At 31.1% G+C, this 22,991-nt stretch overlaps 1 protein-coding gene across 10 annotated transcripts in view; it reads left to right on the forward strand.

The window, feature by feature from the left end:
* Dmd (dystrophin) overlaps window positions 1–22,991 on the forward strand; it is a 2,465,896-nt gene that overhangs the window by 1,196,843 nt on the left and 1,246,062 nt on the right. For all 10 annotated transcript variants that reach the window (XM_051140917.1, XM_051140916.1, XM_051140911.1 and 7 more), the window contains exons 35-38: window positions 2,552–2,731; window positions 5,166–5,294; window positions 7,397–7,567; window positions 21,137–21,259. In XM_051140917.1, coding sequence (XP_050996874.1) covers window positions 2,552–2,731; window positions 5,166–5,294; window positions 7,397–7,567; window positions 21,137–21,259 — 603 coding nt within the window. The remainder of the gene's footprint in view (window positions 1–2,551; window positions 2,732–5,165; window positions 5,295–7,396; window positions 7,568–21,136; window positions 21,260–22,991) is intronic.

Genomic DNA, 22,991 nt, shown 5'->3' on the forward strand with positions numbered 1-22,991 from the left:
CCTATTCAGTTCAAATTTTGATATTCTTATGTCTCCAAAGGTAGATATTATTATCATATAAGTCAAAATAAAATATAATGAGTATAATTTTATGTTTTCCTCACCTTAAAATCAAAATAAAGAGCTTATATATTACAACTTGAGAAAAATAACACCTAAGTATAATTGAGTATAAAAGTTATAATGTTTTATTTTTTATATAGAAAGATGATTAGCTTTTATATTTGTATAGTATATATTTTACCTTTAAATGTATAGGGTTTCTAAAGGGTAGACATCCAGTGGCCATTTAATATGAGTGTCTGGTGTCTAAGAGTAATATGATAAATCCTCGTGATTGATAATTGAAGTAATTGATTTTGGGAAATTCTAATCTCATTTTGTATAAGAAATGCTACCTATATTATAATTCTTTCTATCATAACAGATAAATTTACTTGGCACAGGTTACCTCATTGTCACTATTTTAATATTGAAAAGAGAAAAAATGACACAAATATAAAAGTCTATAGATGAGGGGAGATCAACATGGCAGTGCTAATCACACACTGTGTCCAATAGGCAGGACAGCAGTGACAAGGTGAGAGGAAACCACATGGTCGAACACATGTGGGTTCTGGCTCGGGTCACCCAGCTAATCCACAGAAAAGTCCAAGGGTCCCTGCAGTCATGCATGTCATCTCCAGCACCTAGCCAATAGCCAGCATACAATGTACCACACTCAATATCTTAGCCTGAACTGTGGGCCAAAACAAAACAAACAAACAAGCACACATTAAAAAAAAAAAAAAAACCAGAACACAAAAACCTCACACACCCCAGTTTCTGGGTTTCCTAGCCAAAAGGAGACCACAATGGTGTGAAACACAAGTGGATCTGACCTCAAGTTAACTGCCTAATCCATGGAACGTTGCCGGGTCAACACAGGCTTGGGGATCTACCCACAAGCTCTGTGACTCTTCTCTGACTGAACTGTGGGCCACAAAACACAAGCGGATGAGTCTTTAGGCGGAGAGGAGAAACAACAGTCTAGAACACAGGTGGATCTGACCTCATTTCAACTGGCTGATCCACAGAAGGGTTCTCTGGCGCCCACAGGTGCTTGGCCTCTGCCCATAGTCACTCACCTATGAGCTTCTATCAATTGCAACAGAAGGGAACCAGAAATGACCAGCCAATGCTAGACATAGCCAGATGGCTAAAGCAAGCATAAAAACATGAACCAAAAAAGCCAAAGCAATATCGCATCACAGACACAGTTATCCCAAATCAATCCATCCTGGACACCCTAACACAACTGAAACACAAGAAAATGACATTAGATCTATCCTTATGAAGAAGATAATGGAGGAAACAAAGAAATATGAGAAAACAGAGTCAAATACATTGAAGCCCTTATGGAGAGTGTGAGAGAGGCCTATAGAGAAGAAATTAATAAATCACTGGAAGAGTTTCAGGGAAATTCAAACAATAAGGGAAAGGAAATCTGTAAAACAGTTCAAGATCTGAAGATGAAAATGGAAACAATAACAAAAGCACAAATTGAGAAAATTATGGAGAGAACATAGAGAAGAAAACAGGAATTACAGAGGTAAGCATCTCCAACAGAATACAACAGATGGAGGGAAGATTCTCAGGTGTAGAAGATACAATGGAGAGTTTGATAAAACCACCAAAGAAAAATGTAAAATCTAAAAAATTCCTGAACCAAAACATCTAAGAAATAAAGAACATCATGAAAAGACGAAACCTAAGAATAATAGAAAATGAGAAAATAGAAGGGTCCCAGATCCAAGACCCAGAAAACATTTTCAACAAGATCATAGAAAAGAATTTCCCCAATTAAAAGAAAGAGATGCCAATAAACGTATAAGAGACCTACAGAATACCAAATAAAGTAGACCACAAAAGCTCTATGATTTTGTATGAATTTTATTTTATTCTAATTGTGAACTTATTCTGATTTATTATTATTATTCCTCAGTTATTTTTGTCTTGTTTTGACTTTGGATTTTGTTATTAAGGCATTAGCTTTATTTGCAAATGACTTTTCTTCTTTTAATCAGTTTTTGTGTCTATTTATTTAATGCTTTAGAAAACATGAGAATGGTTCATTAAGTTTAATGAGGTGTCAAAAATATTCAAGTATCCAAAAGGTTGAATACACTAATATAGAGAAATAATAGAATCTTAGTGGTTTAATTTTCTAAAGACAGTTATTTATTTGTAGGTGAGTCTTAAATTGTCTTCTGTTAACTAATATATAATAAACATTCAATATTAATTTTAAAACTGTAGGTTTAATTATCAAATATGTATAATTATGATTAACAATTAGTCATACTTGTATAACTACACACACCCAATATATCCAGTAATGATCCTATAAAATATGTGGGATACTTTCATGGTTCTTAAACACATGGCTGTAAGGATATGACCTTACAAAAATCTGTGTATAGCCAGCAAACACATAACCTTTTCACAAACTTTAAGTCTTAGTGCTACATACAGTGTATTACTTGAAATTTAATGTTACTTTTCTCTACAGGGTATTCAGAAAGAGATTGAGAAACAAAAGGCTCACTTGAAGAGTGTCACAGAACTAGGAGAGTCTTTGAAATCAGTATTGGGCAAAAAGGAAACCCTGGTAGAAGACAAACTGAGTCTTCTGAACAGTAACTGGATAGCTGTCACCTCCAGAGCAGAAGAATGGCTAAATCTTTTGTTGGTAAGAAGAGAGGCCAGAATCTTTTTGTCTTAGTGTTTTACTACTGTGAAAAGACACTGTGACCATATCAACTCTTTTTAAATTTAAATTTATTTTTTTATAATTTATTCACTTTACATGTCGATTGTAACCACTTCCCTCCTCTCCTCTCATTTGCAATGTCCTTCTTTATTCCCCAGTATCCCACTCGATTAGTCCACAGAAAGGAGGAGCACTCCACCTCTACCATCTTACCATAGCCTATCAAATCTCATCAGTACTGCCTGCATCCTCTGTGGCCTAGGAATGCCACCCCACCAGGGAGAAGTGATCAAAGAGAGTAGAGAGTCATTCTGTTTCCATGTGTGTGTAGGCTTTTTGTTATTTCAGTTGTTGTTGAGGTCCAGCTTTAGTCTAAGGTAGTCTGATTTGATACAAGGTGTTATTTCAATTTTCTGGTAACTGTTGAGGCTTGCTTTGTGACCTAGTATATGGTCAATTTTGGAGAAAGTTCTGTAAGATGATAAGAAGAAGGATTAAACTTTTGTGTTTGGGTGAAATTTTCAGTAGATGCCTGTTATATCCATTTGACTCATGACATCTGCTAGTGTCATTATTTCTCAATTGAGTTTCTGTTTCACTGACCTATCCTTTGGTGAGAGTGGGGTGTTGAAGTCTCCCACTATTAATATGTTGGGATTTATGTATGTTTTAAGGTTTATTGATGTTTCTTTTACACATGTAGGTGGCCTTGAAATTGGGGCATAGATGTTCAGAATTGTGGTATCATTTTGGTTGAATTTTCCTTTGATGAGTATGAAATGTCCATCTACTTTCATTAATTTGTTTCAAAGTCAATTTTATTAAATAGTAGAATAACTACTCCAGGATGCTTCTTGTGTCTGTAAGCTTGGAAGACCTTCTTCTAGCCAGTTACTCTCAGGTAATATCTATCATTTTGGCTGAGATGTTTCTTGAATTCAGAAGAATGTTGGGTCTAGTTTATGCATCTATTCTGATCTCCTTGTGACAAATGGATTCTAGGGATACCATATTGTTTTGGTATTTGTTGATTGTGTCCTTATGCTGATGTTGAGCAATCTGGTTGTCTCTGGTGTTGGCTGGCTCCCATTGAGGTTCCTGCAGTGGAAGGGGTGAGGTCTGAGGGGAAAGCCCTGGCCAAGAAGCTGGATGTTCCCTCATGAGCCCTCCTTAAATTGCTGGGTATAGTTTCCAACTGGTTGGTGGTTCTAAGGTGATATCCTGCAACTCTCCTCAGATGTACAATCCTGTGGACTAACTTGACTCTTCAGTAATGCAGGATCTCTTTGTTCACCAGGGGAAGTCCCAGAGACAACTGATCTATCTTTGCTTTTCTTGATCTGAACTTAATGAGCTGCAGCTGCCCAGGCACAGTGCTTGCGGGGAGCAGCTATCCTAGGGAACCAGTGATCCCAGTGGTTTGGTCAGTCTCCCTAGGGAGATGGGTTGTGCTTTGGAGTGGCATCTGGGGCTGTTCCTATGGCTCCCTGGGGTCAGGAGGCCATGAGGCTGGAGCTGCATGCCAAGATACCCAAAAGGTATTTACATTCTGGTGAGAGAAGTGCACAGACAAGTTGCTATATGTTGAGACTTCCAGAGCCCACAGGAACCAGGAACTTTTCTGGGGATTAGCCAGGTGATCTGAGGTCAGACTTCTTGTGTCCTTCACTGTGGGGTCTCCACCTAGCTGGGAGACACAGACACTGGTGTTTTGGGGCCCGCAGTTCAGTCTTTTGGTCAAGGTAAAGTCATTGCTGTTTTGCTGGTCAGAAAAGTTTTGAGTTTGGCTTCCCCATCTTGGATCTCTGAGACACGGCAACTCTTATAAAGGAAAAAATTTCATTGACATTGGCTTCCAACTCAGTGGCTTAGTCCATTAGCATCATGACATGAAACATGCCAATCTTCAGGCAGACTTGGTGCTGGAGAAGCAGCTGAGAGTTCTACATCTTGATCTACAGTCAGCAGAATGATAGACTGTGTTTTACACTAGGCATAGCTTGAGCATACAAAACCTCAAATCCCCACCGCTACAGACTTCCTCCAACAAGGCCACACCTACTTAAAAATGTCATACCTCTTAATAGCATCACTCCCAGTGAGACTACAGGAGCCATTTTCTTTCAAATGACCACACTTTTAAACTTCTCTTTGTCAATAAGCAAGAAACATAACAAAACACAAACAAGAAAATAAGAATTCAGGAGTTTTGTTTCTGTTTGAGAATTCTATTACTATCTATATATACTGATATACAGAATCATAATACTTAGATACTTTTATATATAACACTATTTTCTATTTTTGATATGTTACTTAAAGAGAAATTAAATATTATTTTTTCTTTTCAGAAAATTAAATGTTTTAAAAATTTTGTCTAACCAATTACATACTATATTTCTATATAATTCAGGAATACCAGAGACATATTGAAACATTTGATCAGAATGTCGAACACATTACAAAGTGGATAATTCATACAGATGAAATCTTGGATGAATCTGAAAAAAAGAAACCACAACAAAAAGAAGACATTCTTAAGGTAGCAAATAAAATATGAGGTGTAGTTTTCAGAATGTACATGTTATGACAATTATGTTTGAACTACAAAATACCACAGACTTTTTAATAAAAGTCTACTCTTTATTTTTTGTTTATATTTGTGTTGCTTCATTCTTTTGATCATACATTATTCTTTTCTATTCTATTATCTTCATTGCTTTCTATCTTCCTCTTTTTATAGGAATTTATGACATTGTAAATATCTAAAATTTGAATGTTTTTCAAGGTTCATATCTGACCTGTCTATGCTTGAGCTTAGCTCAAAAGGGTTTAGAAGTATATATTTTTATTCCATATAGTAAAGTCATTTATTTAATTGTGTTATTATTGTATACACAATTAACATAATTTTATATCCATTCATATAGCCTACATTAAACAATCATTTTTGTATCTTGAGTGCCAAACATTAATCTCAGTATAGATTCACCATCTCTGATCTACGAATCCTAAATCCACAGTGTTTCAAACTTCCAGAATTTTAATACTTACACCACTTCACAATATAATATTTGACACCATGCAACACTAGTTCATGTACAAAATTATTCTAAAACTGTACACAAAGCTACCGTAAAGCTAAATGTATAGGTATTTATGAACTATAAGTTATTTTTTGCTTGTTCTTCGGGCAAATATCAAGATACCACATTGCACAAGTACAAATATTCCAACATCTAAGGTATAAAATTCTTTAAAAGCTTTATTGATAAGAGATATTGAACATGGTATTGTTAATTAACATCAGCTTATACAAATCAATTTTATATTTTACACATGTAAAGAAAAGTAATGTATTTTAACATGTTTTCTCATCTTAAAAAATGTATTATTTGTACTTCCTGTGCTTTATGTCAAAAGATCAAATTAACCTTCATTTTAAAATATGTTTTCTAGAACAAGATGTATGAAGTAGAATTATATCTTATTGATATTTTGTCTAATTGATATTATTTCATTTCTTAATCAAATTATGTGTTGATTATTTACAGATTTATTTTAAGTTAATCATTCACTATTTTGATAGGTTGAAGTTTCAGTCATTTGTGGTTATTAATACTGTTTAAAAATTTAGTTATTGAAATTTCTGTCTTTCCTTTATTGTGCTTACTAGTTTTGAAATAGGATATCTCTAAGCTACACAAGGTGGCCTTGAAGTCATTATATAACATATACTGCCTTTAACTTAAAAACTTCCTGTCAGTCTTTCAAGACTTTTGGGATCATAGATGTACACCACCATGTTCAGCTCTCACTTTCCGGTTTTGTGCCATAGAATTTGTCTTTTTAAATGAAATACTGAAGATATTCTAGGATATCTTTAAAACATATTTATCTTATTATCTGGATTATATGTTCGTCTGGATCTGTGTTACAATATGTTGTCTTAATTCTTAATAGAAGTTAATCAAGGATGTCATGTAATCAGGAAATTCATACAAATATTTGGATATAATACAAAGAGGATATTTGACATACTGGGCCTCCTTTTATAGGCAAGGCATATTATCTTTGTACTAGAGAAACACCTTTTTCCACGATATGTTTTTTAAAAGAAGAATCTCAGAAATATCAGAAAGGGATGAGAATGTGTGTTTCAGTTACTGTTCCTCCTCAGTACATAATTCATTGGTGCTATATCTATTCATTTCAATAAGGATAATAGAAAATAAGGTTAAATGCATAACAATATGCTTGTTTCCAAATAATAACTAGAAGCTATGAATTTCCCACATCCTTCCTTAGAGGAAGTATGAAGATTAAAGAGGCATGTGAAACTTAAAAATAATGACGCAGTAGTTTTAAGAAAACACACAGCTTCATTATACTTCCTTCTTACTGAACTTGGTTTTGTTCTTTCCACTCTATCTCTGCATGCCATTTTTCTCCTTGTTATGTCTTCCTCTTCGATTTTTCCTCTGCCCCTCTGTCTGTTGGTCTGTCCCCTACCATTACCCTCCATTCCTCCCTCCCCCTTCCTCTGTGTCTGCCTGTCTGTCTGTCTTGTTGTCTGTCTGTCTGTCTGTCTTCTGAAGCTTTGATTACTAACATAAAGCCCTGTTTCTTGCTCATGGAATATAGCGTCTAAAGGCTGAAATCAATGACATCCGCCCAAAGGTGGACTCCACTCGTGACCAAGCAGCAAATTTGATGGCAAACCGTGGTGAACACTGCCGGAAAATAGTAGAGCCCCAAATCTCCGAGCTCAACCGTCGATTTGCAGCTATTTCTCACAGAATTAAGACTGGAAAGGTAGGAAGATCTACTCCAAGGTGGAAACTTGTGATAAATGATCTCTTGAGAAGGTTGCGCAATACTCTGAAGGGGGCAAGGAATCCTCACAAGGTTTTCAAAAGGAAAATGAAGGCCAAAATATACTTAAGGAAATTTTACCATTGACTATAATGGAGATAAAGCTCTCTTCCTTTATCTATGTTTTTCTTTCTGTCACACTTTCTCCTGCCACAGCTATGCTAGGACTGCACCCAGAAATGGTTTACATTTGTACTTTCAGGGATCACCTACAGTAAAGTAACAGAGCATGCATCAGGCCAAAACAAAACAAAACAAAGCACAAAAGACATCTACCTAACAAAGCACCTCTGAAATATTTTGCTAAATATAATATCGCTCGTATGTAATGCATATCAAATATCCACCATGAGGCCTTGTACATTTGCATGATCTAGGGTATTTGTACCTCTTTACTTGTTGTACTTATGTGTATATATAATTTGCTCATGCTAATTGCAAGCATTGTGACAAAATCAATTAGATTTTATTGAAATGCTCAAGCCATAAAAGCAAATGAATGTGAAAGTTAATTTCTATATTATTTGTAGTTTTGAATGCCTATATATATTTATTCTATTTGATGAAGAACTGGAGGGTATGAAACATTTCCATGATAATCTTCATGTTTATATAACATGTAATGCATATAAGCATCTCTTAAGTAGTTTGCTAAAATATGTAAATACAAGATTATAGAATTTTATTGTTTTGGGGAAGATTTCAAAAACAAGGAATTATCTGAAAATTTAACCAATGTAGCCTGCCAATTATTCAATATAGTATGGATCACATGCAAATATAAAATCTGTATAAAAGAAACCAATATTAATAAATATAGTTAAGTGATAGTATAATTTAACTGAAAAAAGTAGTAAATATTGATAAATCAATTCAAGTTTTACCTTACTGAGTTTTCTGTTTTCTCTTTACTAAAAATGACTAGATATGATGTTCATACTATGCTAGGGTTCTTTTTTTTGATGCTAGTGTTCTTAAGGAATAATTATCCTTTACCATTACAGTAAAATTAAAACTACAGTGATTAAGTATACCTGGTAATTTGTACATTTATTTGTTGATTCATGGAAAAAATAGGAGAACATGTTACAAAATTTTTATCAATATGATCATTAAATTATATACATTATAATTCCTATACATTTGAAGTATGCTTCAAAATATATAAAATGCAGCATTATAAATTATAAATAATTTATATAATCTATTTCCATAAAATTCACTTTCTCCAAAAATACAGAGTATAACTTGAAAAAATGTCAAACAAGCTTTTAAATATTGCTTTGTATGCATACTTCTTTGAAATTGAACTCTGCTACTTAAATATAAATTGTTCTTACTTCTGAAAGTATCTATGATGTAGTTAGTGAACACCTAAATAACCAAAGAATGTTCATTCCAATAACAAAAAATCTTATTATTATATTAATATTACTATGTTTTAGTAATATTGTTCCCATCATGCATATGCAATTTTCATAAACTCCTAAGCTATGGAACATCTAAAAGAATATGTAGATGTACTTTTAAGCAAACTATGTCATGGGATTGTGGCTCCCATATACTACGTAGTAAAAGGGGAGAGTATCCTTCATAATAGACCTTTCTTTAAGGCAGCTTCATAACCAGGATTTCAAATTAAAATGTTTCTGTATTCTGTATGTATGTGCATAATTATATTAGCAATTTGAAATCATGCATCAAGTAGGACATTTGAGTCTCATATTTTATTCATCTTTCCAAGAAAAGCATAAGTTATTCCAAATCAATTTTTTGAAATATATATTGATAAAGTAATCACATTTTATCTCACTGAGTTTTCCTGCTTTCCCCCTAAAATACAAAAATGACTAGATACAATGATACTGTTCTGAAGAGTTAATTATACTTTGTCATGATAAATCTAAAACCACAATGGTAAAATATATTTTAATATTTGTCTATTTATTGTGCTAAAATGATATTGAGCTTCTATTTTACTGGGAATTGTGCAGATACAAGAATGTTACAATATTTGCCTAAGAAATGTCTGCTTACAAACATAAAACCAAACAAAGTGCAATCATAAAAATACATTTAATACTAAAGCCTCTTCAAGGAGATTTTAAAATACCAGTATGATAATTTTAGTAGGAAACAATGCTAACTTTGCCAACAATCTGGAGATAGGTAATATCTCTGAAAGTCTATGTTTTTAAAATAACCAGTTATACTTTGTTTTTGTTTGTTTTGTTTTGCAATGAATGTTTATTTGTTTGAGACCAAAATTCCCACATTGTAAAATAGCATCTAACAAAGACATGTTTCTTGATAAAGAATTAACTTAAAATGAACTTTATAAAAAGGCATAGTCTTGCATATGAAAGATCTACAGAGCAATGAGATTTAAATTGCTTTTACCAGCCTGGCTGTCCCATAAAGTTTTGAAAGGTAAATGCAAAAGAGTTAAAATCTACACTAGGATTCTGCATTACCATTCTTGTAACAACAGTGTATCCTTAGATTGCAAAAGGAAAAGGAAAAATAGAATTCCATTTATATTTAAAAAATATTCATAAACTCATGTCTTCAAACAACATTTCTGGAAATTTGATATATGATAAAAAGCACACAATTTTAAAGGCATAAAATGTAATATGCACATATATGTTCAGGTACTTTTTTTTACTTCTAGTTCAAGTATAGTACTGCACACCTTTGTCTCTCCACAAAAAGGAAAATTACCCTGAGCCTCAGAAATAATTATGAAAAATTGAATGTATGAACTATAAAATAATAGAGCTACTACACAGGGAGGGATTATATCCCCTTTAAATTTTTTCTTCCTGTCATTGAGCTCAAGAAATATAGGCTACACATATAGAATATGGTGATAACTTTTTAAAAGTAAGTCAGTCCAAAATGCTATCCCTTTTGAATTAGACACTTGATATTTTTTTCTTGACAAATTGCATCTTTAAGATGTTTAATGACCTATAAATGATTTTACTTTGGAAAAGGATTCTGATAATGTTAGCATTAACCTATACCTGGTTTAGAATGTGGTTGCTTCCCTAGGTAGATTTTTCTTATGAAGTTTAACTTAGGACAAAATCTTTGGTGATACCTGAAACATGAAAGTCATTTGGTACTAAACAGGACAACTATGAACTTAATATAAGGATTAATTTTAGGCTAGCTTTTGAAAGTCAAGTATAAGGACAATCAATTAGAGCAAAGATTCGCATGAAAAGTCACTGATTACTCATCTATGCTCTGTTGAGTAATCAGTAAAATGTATGTTTCCATACTTCTGAATGGATTGTCTTATCATAAACAATTCTAAAAGTCAAATCAGTGAGCCCGGGACTCTCAGTTGATCCTGGATGGAGCAACATGATGAGACAAAAGCTCTTAATTTGAAAATCCCCAATTGTTTTAGAAACTAGCTAACTATACTTCTAATTGTGTCATTTGGCATATTCCCATTTAAATGGTATCATTGGCAGCTATCAGCTTATGAAGATGATGCCTGTCCAATTTTAACCTCAACACTGTCATGTAGATAAATTATGTAAGAAACAAATATTTTAAATTTTTAATTGTTATAAATATTTGAAGTATTGAAAAATTGTTAAACAATAAGTATTATTTTGTTAGATATATCAAGTCAATGCTTAGTTCTCACATCTTGAGAACTAAGATAATCACTAATGGACAAATTCTGATGAGATGGGCTTGAGTTAAGATGACATATTTTTGTGATATTTTTGGCAAAGAGTAGTCTAAATGCTAAGCAACTACATTTAAAAAATACTAGAAAGTTCTACCTCACCAAATGCAGCACTTAAAATACATAAAATGCTACCTCTTTCTATTTATTTAAGTTTATCAAATATCCAACATGTTGAGAACCTGTACAATTTCTTAATCATTATTAGATTAATGTAAGGACATGGTAGCTTTAGTAAAGTCAGTCATAAATTATAAAATTAAACCACAGATAATTTAAGAATATCTAGCATAGTTGAAAAAAATGAAAAATGTCCTAACTTTCTTTGCTCATCTGAGTTGAATGACAAGGTGATTGTCAAAGGGTGGTCTTAGGAAAAGAACATACCATAAAAAGATGCATAGGAAGGATATTAGAAAGAAAAATAAGATATTTCTTAATAAGGTTGCATAGGAAACCTCTATTTGTCTTCATTCTTATAGAAGCCCACTGAAGGGAGGGGAACGGACATGTGAAGAGATGTTGTGTGGCTCTTAGGGAACTAATGAAGCCAGAAATAATAAGAAAGTAGCTGCCTAGATGAATTCTCATCAGCTATACAGTATCTTCAGATTATAGTGTTTGGTCCTGCTGGCACTGACTCTATTGTTAGATCAGAATTATAGATTTAAGTTACTACTGTTCCTTAAATCTATTCAAGGCATATTCATGAATTCTGTGTTGAGAGTTATTTGCATGGTAAGTGGATATAGCAGTCATTACAGAAGCTTTGAGAAGATAACAGTTTTGGAAAAGCCAATGAAAAAGCTTCAGTGTTCAGTAGAGAGGAAATTAAGAATCCTTATGAGATAGATGATTGTGGAGTATGAAGCTTCTTTGTGGATGATCAAACAGAAGTTGTTGATTAGAGTTTTTTTAAAAGGTCAGGACAACAAGACTTGTAGATCATGTTTAACAGCTTGCAATGATGATTTTGTCAAAGCTTTGTTTAAATATTAGTGCAGTGGTAAGTGAGGAGAACACAACAGAATAAAATCAAGAAGTAGGGAAACCAGACAGGGAAGCAATCACTATAGGCTGTATGAGATACAATGATAACTTCAAATGATGGAGTATTTATGGAAATGGAAGTGTTAATCTAGAGGGAACACTCCAACTTTTGTATGCACTAGGAAGATTATAAAACATGGATTACAAAGGCCCCACATCTTTGTCTTAGAAACTAGAGAAGAGGAGAACTAAATGCTTAATTAGAATTCCAAACCGATTTGGTAAGCAACTCTGTTTATGAATTTCCATAATTACATAAGGATCCATATATGTTTTGCATCTTTCAATGTTTTCTAAAGAGTTTTAACTATGTTCCTAAAGCTCTGGCCTATTAACATGGGCAGTTATTGAAAAATATTGCAAAATGTGCATATGACTTCTATATATTTGAAATGTTTTATTCTGAATACTGTAAAATTTACACATTGACTCTGAAATAGATAATAATTAAATGATTAAAAAGCTGTGAACTTATTTTCTCCATGAAAATAGTTATTTTCTATCGATATTCTCTAAGACTTATGTGCTGTAGTATATATGTGCTACATATTCTTTAAATTCCATATGGGCCTTGCAACTTGAAAATAAAATTCATCTAGCAGTTTTTACATATGTACTGTAACAGCAAAATGAGATTTATATGTTTATATATTCATAGTTTACTACTATAAAAATTAAGTGAGTGTCAGTTTTATGACCTTCAATCACCATCAACAGATATAAAACTAATTATTTCTGTACATGAGAAACTTTCAGATATTTATAGTGGGTTATGAAATAATCAATGAAAGAGCTGGCAAATTTTCTGTATAATGTAGAATATACCACACAGACAATAAAATACATGGCTTCCTTAAAACATAGTTGTGTGTATGGAACTTAACTGAGTAATATAGTAGACTGATAATTTGTATCTCTTGATTGATGTGCAATGGACAATACAACCTACATGATCTAGGATGTTAAACTAAGATGTAGTAGATTTGTGAATTTTAATTAAAACAATTTATGTAATCATTTTATTAATATGAATATACTGATCTCTTCCCCTATGCAATTTGTTTCTAATCATCTTCTAACATAGCACCCCCTCTGACAGAAAAGAACAAAAGACATAATTTGGCACATATATTAATATTATATAAATATATACCTGACTTAGATTTCTACAAAGAAAATCAATATTTGTACATGAAGACTATGACGAAAAGCTGTACATAGTATGCAAGTTTAGTATTTATAATTAAAATCCTTAAAGATAATAACAAGATAAATTTAAAGTTATGTAATATACATCCTATTTAATTTTAACTAAAATTAATAAGAATTGAACGAGTCCACAAAGTTTCTATTCTAATAACATTGTTTCACATTTGTATTTTACTGCCCAATAAGTAGAATTAATTATACTTAAGTTTTGAAAATAAATCTCATATAATTCCTTTACATATTTTAAATGTTGATATGTAGCTGAATATGGTCAACACTGCTTTTGATACAACTATGTTTTATTAACGTGGCATTCCATATAATTAAAGCTATTTGATGTTTACTGGTTATAGAACTTAAATACAAAAATAATTTCCCTAATTAGGGTAAGTACATTCAAAAGTCATCACTCTATAGACACCAGACTATTAGTTAATTATATGAGGATATGAGAGAGGCTCTATACTTCCAAAGTTCTCACAGCTAAGTAGCCTGGTTAGAAAATTTCAGATCTCAGTTCTGTTTTTCTGATTGCCAACATAATCTTTTACTTCTACTTATGTCAGAAAATCATCATTATTGACTTATGATACATTAATATGAACATATTCAATTTCATTTATATTAACTTTATATTAACAATATATATTAACTTTAGTATATTTTTTTATTTTAAAATAAAAAACACTAAACAGAATGCCTGAGAGAATATAATGTAGAATATTGAAAATACAGTTTCCCAAAATGTTATGATTCTACATTTGATTTATCTAGGCCTACCCATACTTCAGTGTAATTTAGAGTTAAACCCTTTCCAGTTTCATTTGGCACTACTGAACTCTCACAGCCATAAACAAAGAAACACTTCCAGGAACAAAAGAAGTAGCCAACCATTCCTTATCAACCATTGTCTTATCCAACCAATTTTTATCCAATTATGTAAAAGGTAACCCAAAAGTTTATAGAAATGTATGGGGTAATCCTAGTGAGCTTCTCAATTTAGCCATAACTTCATCAATAATGCATTCAAAGTAAATTTGTATCTTACCCACAATTAACATACTTATTAACAAAACAATCAAGCAAATGAAAGTATTTTGAGCCTCTGCATTATCTATGACAATTATTTCCTAAATATTTCTCATAGTTTACATTTAAATTTTAAAAAGTCAGTAAGCCCACAAGTTACTAATTTGGTTATCTTTTTTTTTTTTTTTTTTAACACAGATCAAGTCTTTAGAGGTTCTTATTCTTATTTATCTTTATAAGTTTTCTTTCCTCTATACACAGGTTTATTTGAAATTTCTGTCCATATCATGTCATTAGTCTCTTCTGTGGTCTTTAAAAATTTACTCTTGATTGTGACTAGCAACTTTTTCCTTAATTACTGTTTTACTTGTTGTAATGATAAATACTACGTCAAACTTGTAAAATAAAAAAACGTTTTAAAAAAGAAATAAAAAACATATTGATTGATTTGGAGTAATTTAAAACCAAACTGCAGCACCTGGATTATTTATTTTCAATTTAGATTTCAGTGTGTTTTCTTTCTGGTGCTTTTATTTTGATGACTGAGATTCCACAGTCAAGATTAATAGATGTTTACAATGTTATCTGTGTAAACATATGCAATATAATGCTATTGTTTGTGTACAGGCTAAAGTAATATTTAACCAAAATAAAGTTAACATTTAATATAAATAAAGTATACTTAAATGAATATAAATGCTTTCAAAATTTAGTGATTCAGTTTGTGATTTTGTTCAGCTTTTTATTCTTTGTTGACTTGTGATATAAGTGACAATTAATGCCAAAGCATCAATTTAGCCTTAAGTCTCATCAATCCTTTAAGTTTTCAACAAAGCACAATTAACAGTTGTTAAACAATTTAAAAAAATATTAAAATATCAAGGAAAACAAAGTGTTGTCTTTCTCAGTTTCTCTGTCTCTTCTTTCTTTTGTGTCCATTTATCTGTTTATTAAAGCTTTCTATGTTCTATCTTCTATGTATTTTTGTGTAACTGCACGGTCATGCTAAAGTTCTTAAAATAAAAAGGTAAGTAAAATATTCAATTGTGCAAATTAATAATTGCTATATGCTTCCTGACTATATTATAACTCTTTTTCTTATTTTCTATGTATTCTAAAACCTATCTTGTGTTCAGCTGTCTAGCATTATGTGATACTATTATGATTCCATTTTACTGTGGTCATAAATTTTCCTTAAATAAATAGAAATATTTTATTTCATAATTAAGGTGATTTGTCAATCATTACTTTTACCTGCCACAGACAATTGGTCATAATATGAATTTGGACAGTAAGAATTATAAACTTGTACTTTTCAACTAAACTTTAATTATCTGTGAGTTTATTTATATACTCAATTTTCTTGTCATTTTAAAAGGCAGGACTTCATTATATAGCCTTGGCTGATCTCCACTTGCAATTATTCTATCTCAGCCTCCCACGTGCCCACATTGCAAATGTGCATCACCATAACCAGGTCTAAGTGAGCTTTGAAAGAATAGGCAATTCCACAGTACCCATTTCTTCTAATAATTTGATTAAAAATTTCAAATTATGAATAACAATAAATGCATGTAAGGAGAAACTTTCAGTAAGTAGGAAAAATCTCTTGCTCACAAGAATTTGTGACCAAAAAAAAAAAAGGAAAAGAAAAAAAGAATTCATGACCATGCTATAATGGTTAACTAGTAAAATTTTAAATTTAACAATTAAGTTTTTCTAATTTTTATATAAAAAAATAGTAATAACAAGTATATTAAATGGCTGATTTCTTCTGACCAATAGATGAAATGAGTTGGCTAATTATAGTCATTTTGATTATAAAAACCCTTTCTATGTAAAATAAATATCCTTTTCATTTAAAAGGATGTCATATATGCTATGCAAAATGCAGACTGATAAAATAAGTCTTTCTAAATTCAAAGTCTGAAAATCGGTTTGGGAAGAGTATATGATTGATTACATAACACTGTATTCATACATAAGAGATAGTGAAAAGTTGATTTGGGATCACATGTAAATTAAGGCTAAAAAGCTTTAAAATTCTAGGTAAAGCCCACTTAAATTTCTCATACCCAAAAGGCTATCTGGAAAAATTATCTCAAATCTTATAATCTAAAAAAAAAGACATCTTAAAATGCATGTGAGTTAGACTGATGATATATGCAGTCTATATAAGTCTAGCTTAAATACAATTCTATAAAAAATTTGAATATTCACAATTTAAATGATTTTGATAAGATACTATTCCATGCAAACTTTTCTATTTAAAATATATACTAAGTCTTATCAGATGGCATGGTTTAAATAACATGGATCTATACTAACAAGAGTTTACTAATCATTCAAAATTTCCCTAATATAAATTAAGATGTGACATAACTATAAAACATGTTTATCTATATTTAAAATATTTCTTTTGAAATAGTCAATGTGAAATATAATTACTAATATTTGTTATTTAGAAGATAATATTTTGGAAATATTACTGAAATCAAATACTACTAAATACTGGAAGATAATATTTTGTAAGTATTATTGAAAATAAAATAATTTTATCTGATTTTTGTTTTTAATATAGCTACTGGTTCATTTAAAACTACATTTTTGACTTTCATTTTATTTATATTGAGCTACACTACCCAGAACACATTAATTGAACTTAGAAAATATATTTAATCATAAGGTGTTAGATTTTAAGATAATACTCAAGTTAATATAGTCATATTTTAAATAAATGACATAATGCATCACTATTTAGCATCTGTTTGTATGTTTTCAACAATAAAAAATTTGCTACTTGTAATGAAGTTTCAATCTTTCCCAATCCTAAACTTATGCTTATGTTAACCTAAAGTGCAGTCAGAAGTACTTTATAACTATTACTATCCATTAGTAATTTTGGAAGAACACTGTCAATATTTAATCTCTAACCTGGGTAATTGTCTTTTACCAAATGTAGAGTAGTTTTACATCAAGAAGTCTCAACCCTGTGCATTGGGGAAAAAAAGTGTTTTAAGTTTCTACTCTTTCTGCGAGTTTATATTCATTTCTTGTTATAGTATTGCCTAAAGTCTTTTTGTGTCAGTAGTTTTTGGTGATACTCTTTTGTTGTTTTCATTTGGGCTTTGCTTTTTATATACGATGATATCACGCTCTTTGTATCATTTACCCCATTGATAATATTTTACAAATTAATATTACAGCACCAATCAGATCTTTTGAATTTGACTTTAGAAGTTGTGTGGATCAGAAGATAAATAGCTCAGGGTAGAATGTTTACTTAACATATGAAATATTCTGTTTCATCACAAAACTGCCTTGCAACATTCATTCTGTCATGCCATTATAACATTATAACAATCTTTACTTTCTTTTATAGAAAAAATATTTTGTAGTATCTATTGCATAGCAGAAAGGACTCTAAATAGAATGAAACAAACCCATTTTAATAGACAGATTTTTATCTACTGATTCTGAAGTTACTTCTCTAAATAACTCCTAATAAAAATACTTCAGAGGGCAAAACACAAGTACAATGACATCTTCCTTGAGACTATTTTCATTAAAACCACAGACTACTATCATCATCTTTTCTTTGCCTGATTGATAAAATTTGCCAGAGTGGCACCTAAATTTTTCCATACTAACATTAGAATTCAATTATTCCATTTGTCTATTATTCATTGGCAAAATAAAAATAAAAAATCAAGAAGCATTTATACTTCAGAAACATTTCCAAAAGAGGAAAATCAGGTAATGGCCTGTGATTTAGAGGTGAGCATTTGAGGTAAGATGTATTTAGCATTAACTTCTGTCACACAGGTACATAAAGTTTGGGAGAAAGTGATAAGAGATATTTACTGAATATTTGTTATATTTCATGAAAATACTTAACCACATTTGATCCTATAACAATCTTATGAGATAAATTTTCTCCCAATATTACAAATATAACAGTCTATGCTTTAGAAAATATTAAATCAAATGTTGGCTAAATTTGCTAAGTTAGTATAGAAAGCCCAATTTAATATATGAAATTTAAATCAAGAGCTTATGTTCTTTACTAGAAGATGGGAGACATTATAAGAATCTTGAGAGAAGATAACAAAGAATACAAAAAGGCCTACAAAGCAGTGCTATATAAGAAAGACTTTATTAAGCCTGGAAAGATCCTCAATAAATGATTAGGAGAGTTTGACTATCATGTTGGATCTTACACCCTATGGTTGTTGTTGTTATTTTCTTTGTTTGGTAGTTTTGGGTACTGTTTTGTTTTTTTGTTTTTTGGGCTTTTGTAGTAGATGCTGTAGTGTTATTTGTGGGCATTTTGACCCTGTCAGTTACGCAGAAGATGGAGCTGGTTGGTAAGGAAAGGAATTAGATACCTCTTTGGAGATCTTTGTTATTCCTGGGACTACCAAGAAATTGGACCACAAGCAATTAATTTATATTTATGTTTATTAGCTCCAAGGACAACAAAAATCTGAGAATGTATTCAAGAACCACATGATTTGTGTTTTGAGAATGTTTGGTTAAGAATAGAATGGTGGTGTTAACACAATTAGGTAAAATGGTGTGACGGATATTTTGAGAAAAGGCACAGTTCCAGATGTGTTGAATTTAAGAAATTATTTAGCTGTTGGGACATTTAGACTGGATTTAAATGTGGGATCATAGCTAAATGTAACAAATTGAGACAAATGGGGATTAAGAAAACATTTGATTAAATAAATAAAAAAGAAAAATTTGGACAGAGTCACAAATCCCAATGATCTGAGTCCTTAAATTATCCTATTTGAGTATGTGGAAGATAATGAGCTAGCGAAGAAGTTGGTGGAGCAAAACAGGTAAATCTGAACACAAATAGAAATTTTCACATTTAACAAATGAATAAATGTTACATTTATTTTCTGTCCATAAAGTTATACTGAACTTGTTCTTACTGAGTATCAGCAAGATGAATAAAAGTTCCATAGATTAGCGTGCCGGCAGATAGGTATTGTGTATATGTTTGGACACTATATGCGTGTGAACTACAGCAGTATGATAGTAATTGCAAAATTATAATCTCATGTAAGATTAGGGTATTCCAATTTCTATATTTTCAAAAGTTATTTTAATACAAATGACAAACTATCATTAAATTTTGAAGTAATGCTATTATAATAGGTCATTTCAAAGGGATCTTATAAACCATTCAAAGGCCAGGAAGAAGGACATTGAAGATGTGGCATTATTCATATTCCATGTTACTGTTTTTCATGAAAAGTAATAGTTTATTCAGTCCCCTACTCATAACATATTAATTTTGGCTACTCAATTCTTCCTTGAGTGCAAATCCTAACTTTCTCTCAAGACTTTTCAGCTAAAAATGTTAATATGAAATTATAACTGGGAATGTGGCTAAAAGAATAGATAGAAAACAAATGACATAAAAATAATTACTTTAGGTATAACTGCATGGGTATTTTCTTGTTATTTCCATAACATGAGATAGATCTGAAAGAAAATAGGTTTTTGTATGTCATCTATGGGTTTTTAAATGGTTAAGTAAAAAATAATTCGCATTGTCATAATATTAACAAATACAATGCAACATAATGTTCAAGAGAGTAAAAAAGGTAGACTTTACTAACAGGATTTTAATGACTGTTTTTAAATATTTTCAAGCATTTTCCAGTGTTTCATTTAGGAGCTTAAAGAATAATTAAGAATTTTGAGACAGTGGTTAGTATCAATTTCAGAATTAAATACGTTGGGAAGTATATAAGATATTTGAGTTTTGTATTTATTTGTGTCACTTAAGAAAACATTCTTGGGGCAAGCTAACAGTGTTGTCTGAAGAGAACATTTCAGGAATTTGTACCATGCTAAAAATAGCATTTGAAATATTTGAAGAGAATGAAACATAGTTGTTTTAAAAGTAAGGTGAAAATTCCACTGTTTACCCAAGGTTACAGTTGTTGATTAATGAGACAATTTTGGAAAGACATACTTACTTAAATTTTATACTATTAGAATGTCTAAAATAAAGTTAAATATAATGTTATAATATTAAACATTAACACACATGCCAGGTGCGGTAGAGTACACCTTTAATCCCAGCAATCAGGAGGCAGAGGCAGGCAGATCTTTGTGAGTTCTAGGCCAGCGTGGTCTATAAGTGAGTCCAGGACAGCCACGACTACAGAGAAAAACCGTGTTTTGAAAAACCAAAAGAAAAAATATTGCACAGACAAATATAGGTCAGATGACTCTTTTGATATTTTGGAATGATGAATCAAATTATCTTGCATGTATGTTTAGTTCTGGAGACAAGTGTTTCTCCATATATGCATCCTCAGGTACTTTCCCAGTTGTATTTCAAAACTTCATAAGCCTTAATATGGAAACATAATGCATGTTATTATTTTAGCAACATGGGGTCTGAATAAATGTATTTCATTTGGTTTATGTTTCTAATAAATAGTAATTTTGATTTAAATTAGCACTATCTTTTTTTTTAGGCCTCCATTCCTTTGAAGGAATTGGAGCAGTTTAACTCAGATATACAAAAATTGCTTGAACCACTGGAGGCTGAAATTCAGCAGGGGGTGAATCTGAAAGAGGAAGACTTCAATAAAGATATGGTAAATTGGTTATGATGAAATGTGAATGAACTGGGAATGAAAATGAGTAAATATTTGGAAAGAAATAATATAACTTATGTCTCCAACTGAATTCTCAAAATATTACCATTCACATAGTGCTATTTTTAATTATTTTATAAAATGGAAAATATTCATTTTGACATGTTATTACAACAACCAAATTGTCCTCTTATGAACATATAGGAACACTAAACTTTTAATAAATATTTCAATTTTGTTTTGTTTTGTTACATTTTTAAATTCTGTAAGCAAATGTAAAAGGAAATAGGAGCCATTTAGGGAGTAAACTAAATATGAGGGAAAATTCTGGTTTTATCTATAGCTGATATCATATTTTTCTGATATTTTTGGTAACAGTAAGGACAATGGCATGAAATGTAAATATTGTCTACTAAAATTTCTATCAAAGTGGTTTTACTAAATAATTGAAAAAATACTGATTGACATATATATCATATTATACTATTATACTATATTATACTATACATATTATACTATATTATATAATATTATACTATCTTATCACATACGTATTTAAATTCCACATTGAATATTCAGTGAGAGTAAAAAATATATCCATGCAGCCAGTTCATAAACTGAGAACATCTTCCTCCAACCCCCACCAATTTCAGGATGTTGTTTATATTTCTCTCTGGCTTGACTATTTCTACATCACATCACTGTTCACTGAGTATTGTCACGCTAAGGTCACTTTACTTTTCACATGTGCTTTTTCCTTCTTCCACTGCCTTCACCACTGCATCATTCTTAACCTTCACATGTATCAATCACTAGAGATTTTTATATATGTATTACATTTAAAGACTTCTTAGACAATACTTGAAAACAACATTAGGGGGCAATATGTAATTTTCAGTTGCTACATATGTAAAGTAATATGACAAATACTTCTACCCAGTATTCTTAGCCCCGACTCATATTAGTTCTTACATCTTGGAGCTGTCTCCATCAGTATTCCTTACGTAAGAAGTTTAGTGGTTTTACAACTCAGCTCATTGAAAGAAAGATAGGAAGAAACTTCCAGAAATGCTGAGTCCCAGGTAACTCTACTTAATGTCAAAAAAGATTGTCCACAGAGAAGTCAAAAAGTATTTTTACTTCTCAGTCTCACTAGCAGCCGTGCCCTAGAAGCCTCACATGGGTTAAATAAATTAAATAAGTTTTCTTTATGTTTGGTTTTTTTCTCAGCTACTGAAATTGTTTCAAAGTTTAAAAAGCCAGATTAAAAAATGTATATTGTTGTGATTGTCACAATTCCATTTCCTTTAAATACAATGGATGAGTCTTCAGTTGTATTTTGAATTTTAAACATGTTTTTAAGTGTACGTATATTGCATTATTCATACTCGTAATTATATATATGTGTCTTTTGTAGTGTGTGTGTCATTTATCATTAGCTCTTTTGAATATCTGGGCACTATTTCGTAGTATCACTTTGTATTAGATATATTTCATATTTGGAGATGAATGGCACATAATGAGAAATGCCCAATGTATCCATGTCCAATGACATTGCAATATCACTTTTTACAAAACATATCTTTAATTAAATAAAATTAAACCATTGTTCTTGTAGAATAAGAAAATGTAAATTTTAAACCTTTGAAGTCATTATAGTGCATACTCTATATTATTTTATTATATTAAACAGCACAATTATGTGTCATTTTATAAATTAATTATTTTTAAT

Source organism: Acomys russatus, chromosome X, assembly GCF_903995435.1.
Source record: "Acomys russatus chromosome X, mAcoRus1.1, whole genome shotgun sequence".
NCBI classification, from domain to species: Eukaryota; Metazoa; Chordata; class Mammalia; order Rodentia; family Muridae; genus Acomys; species Acomys russatus.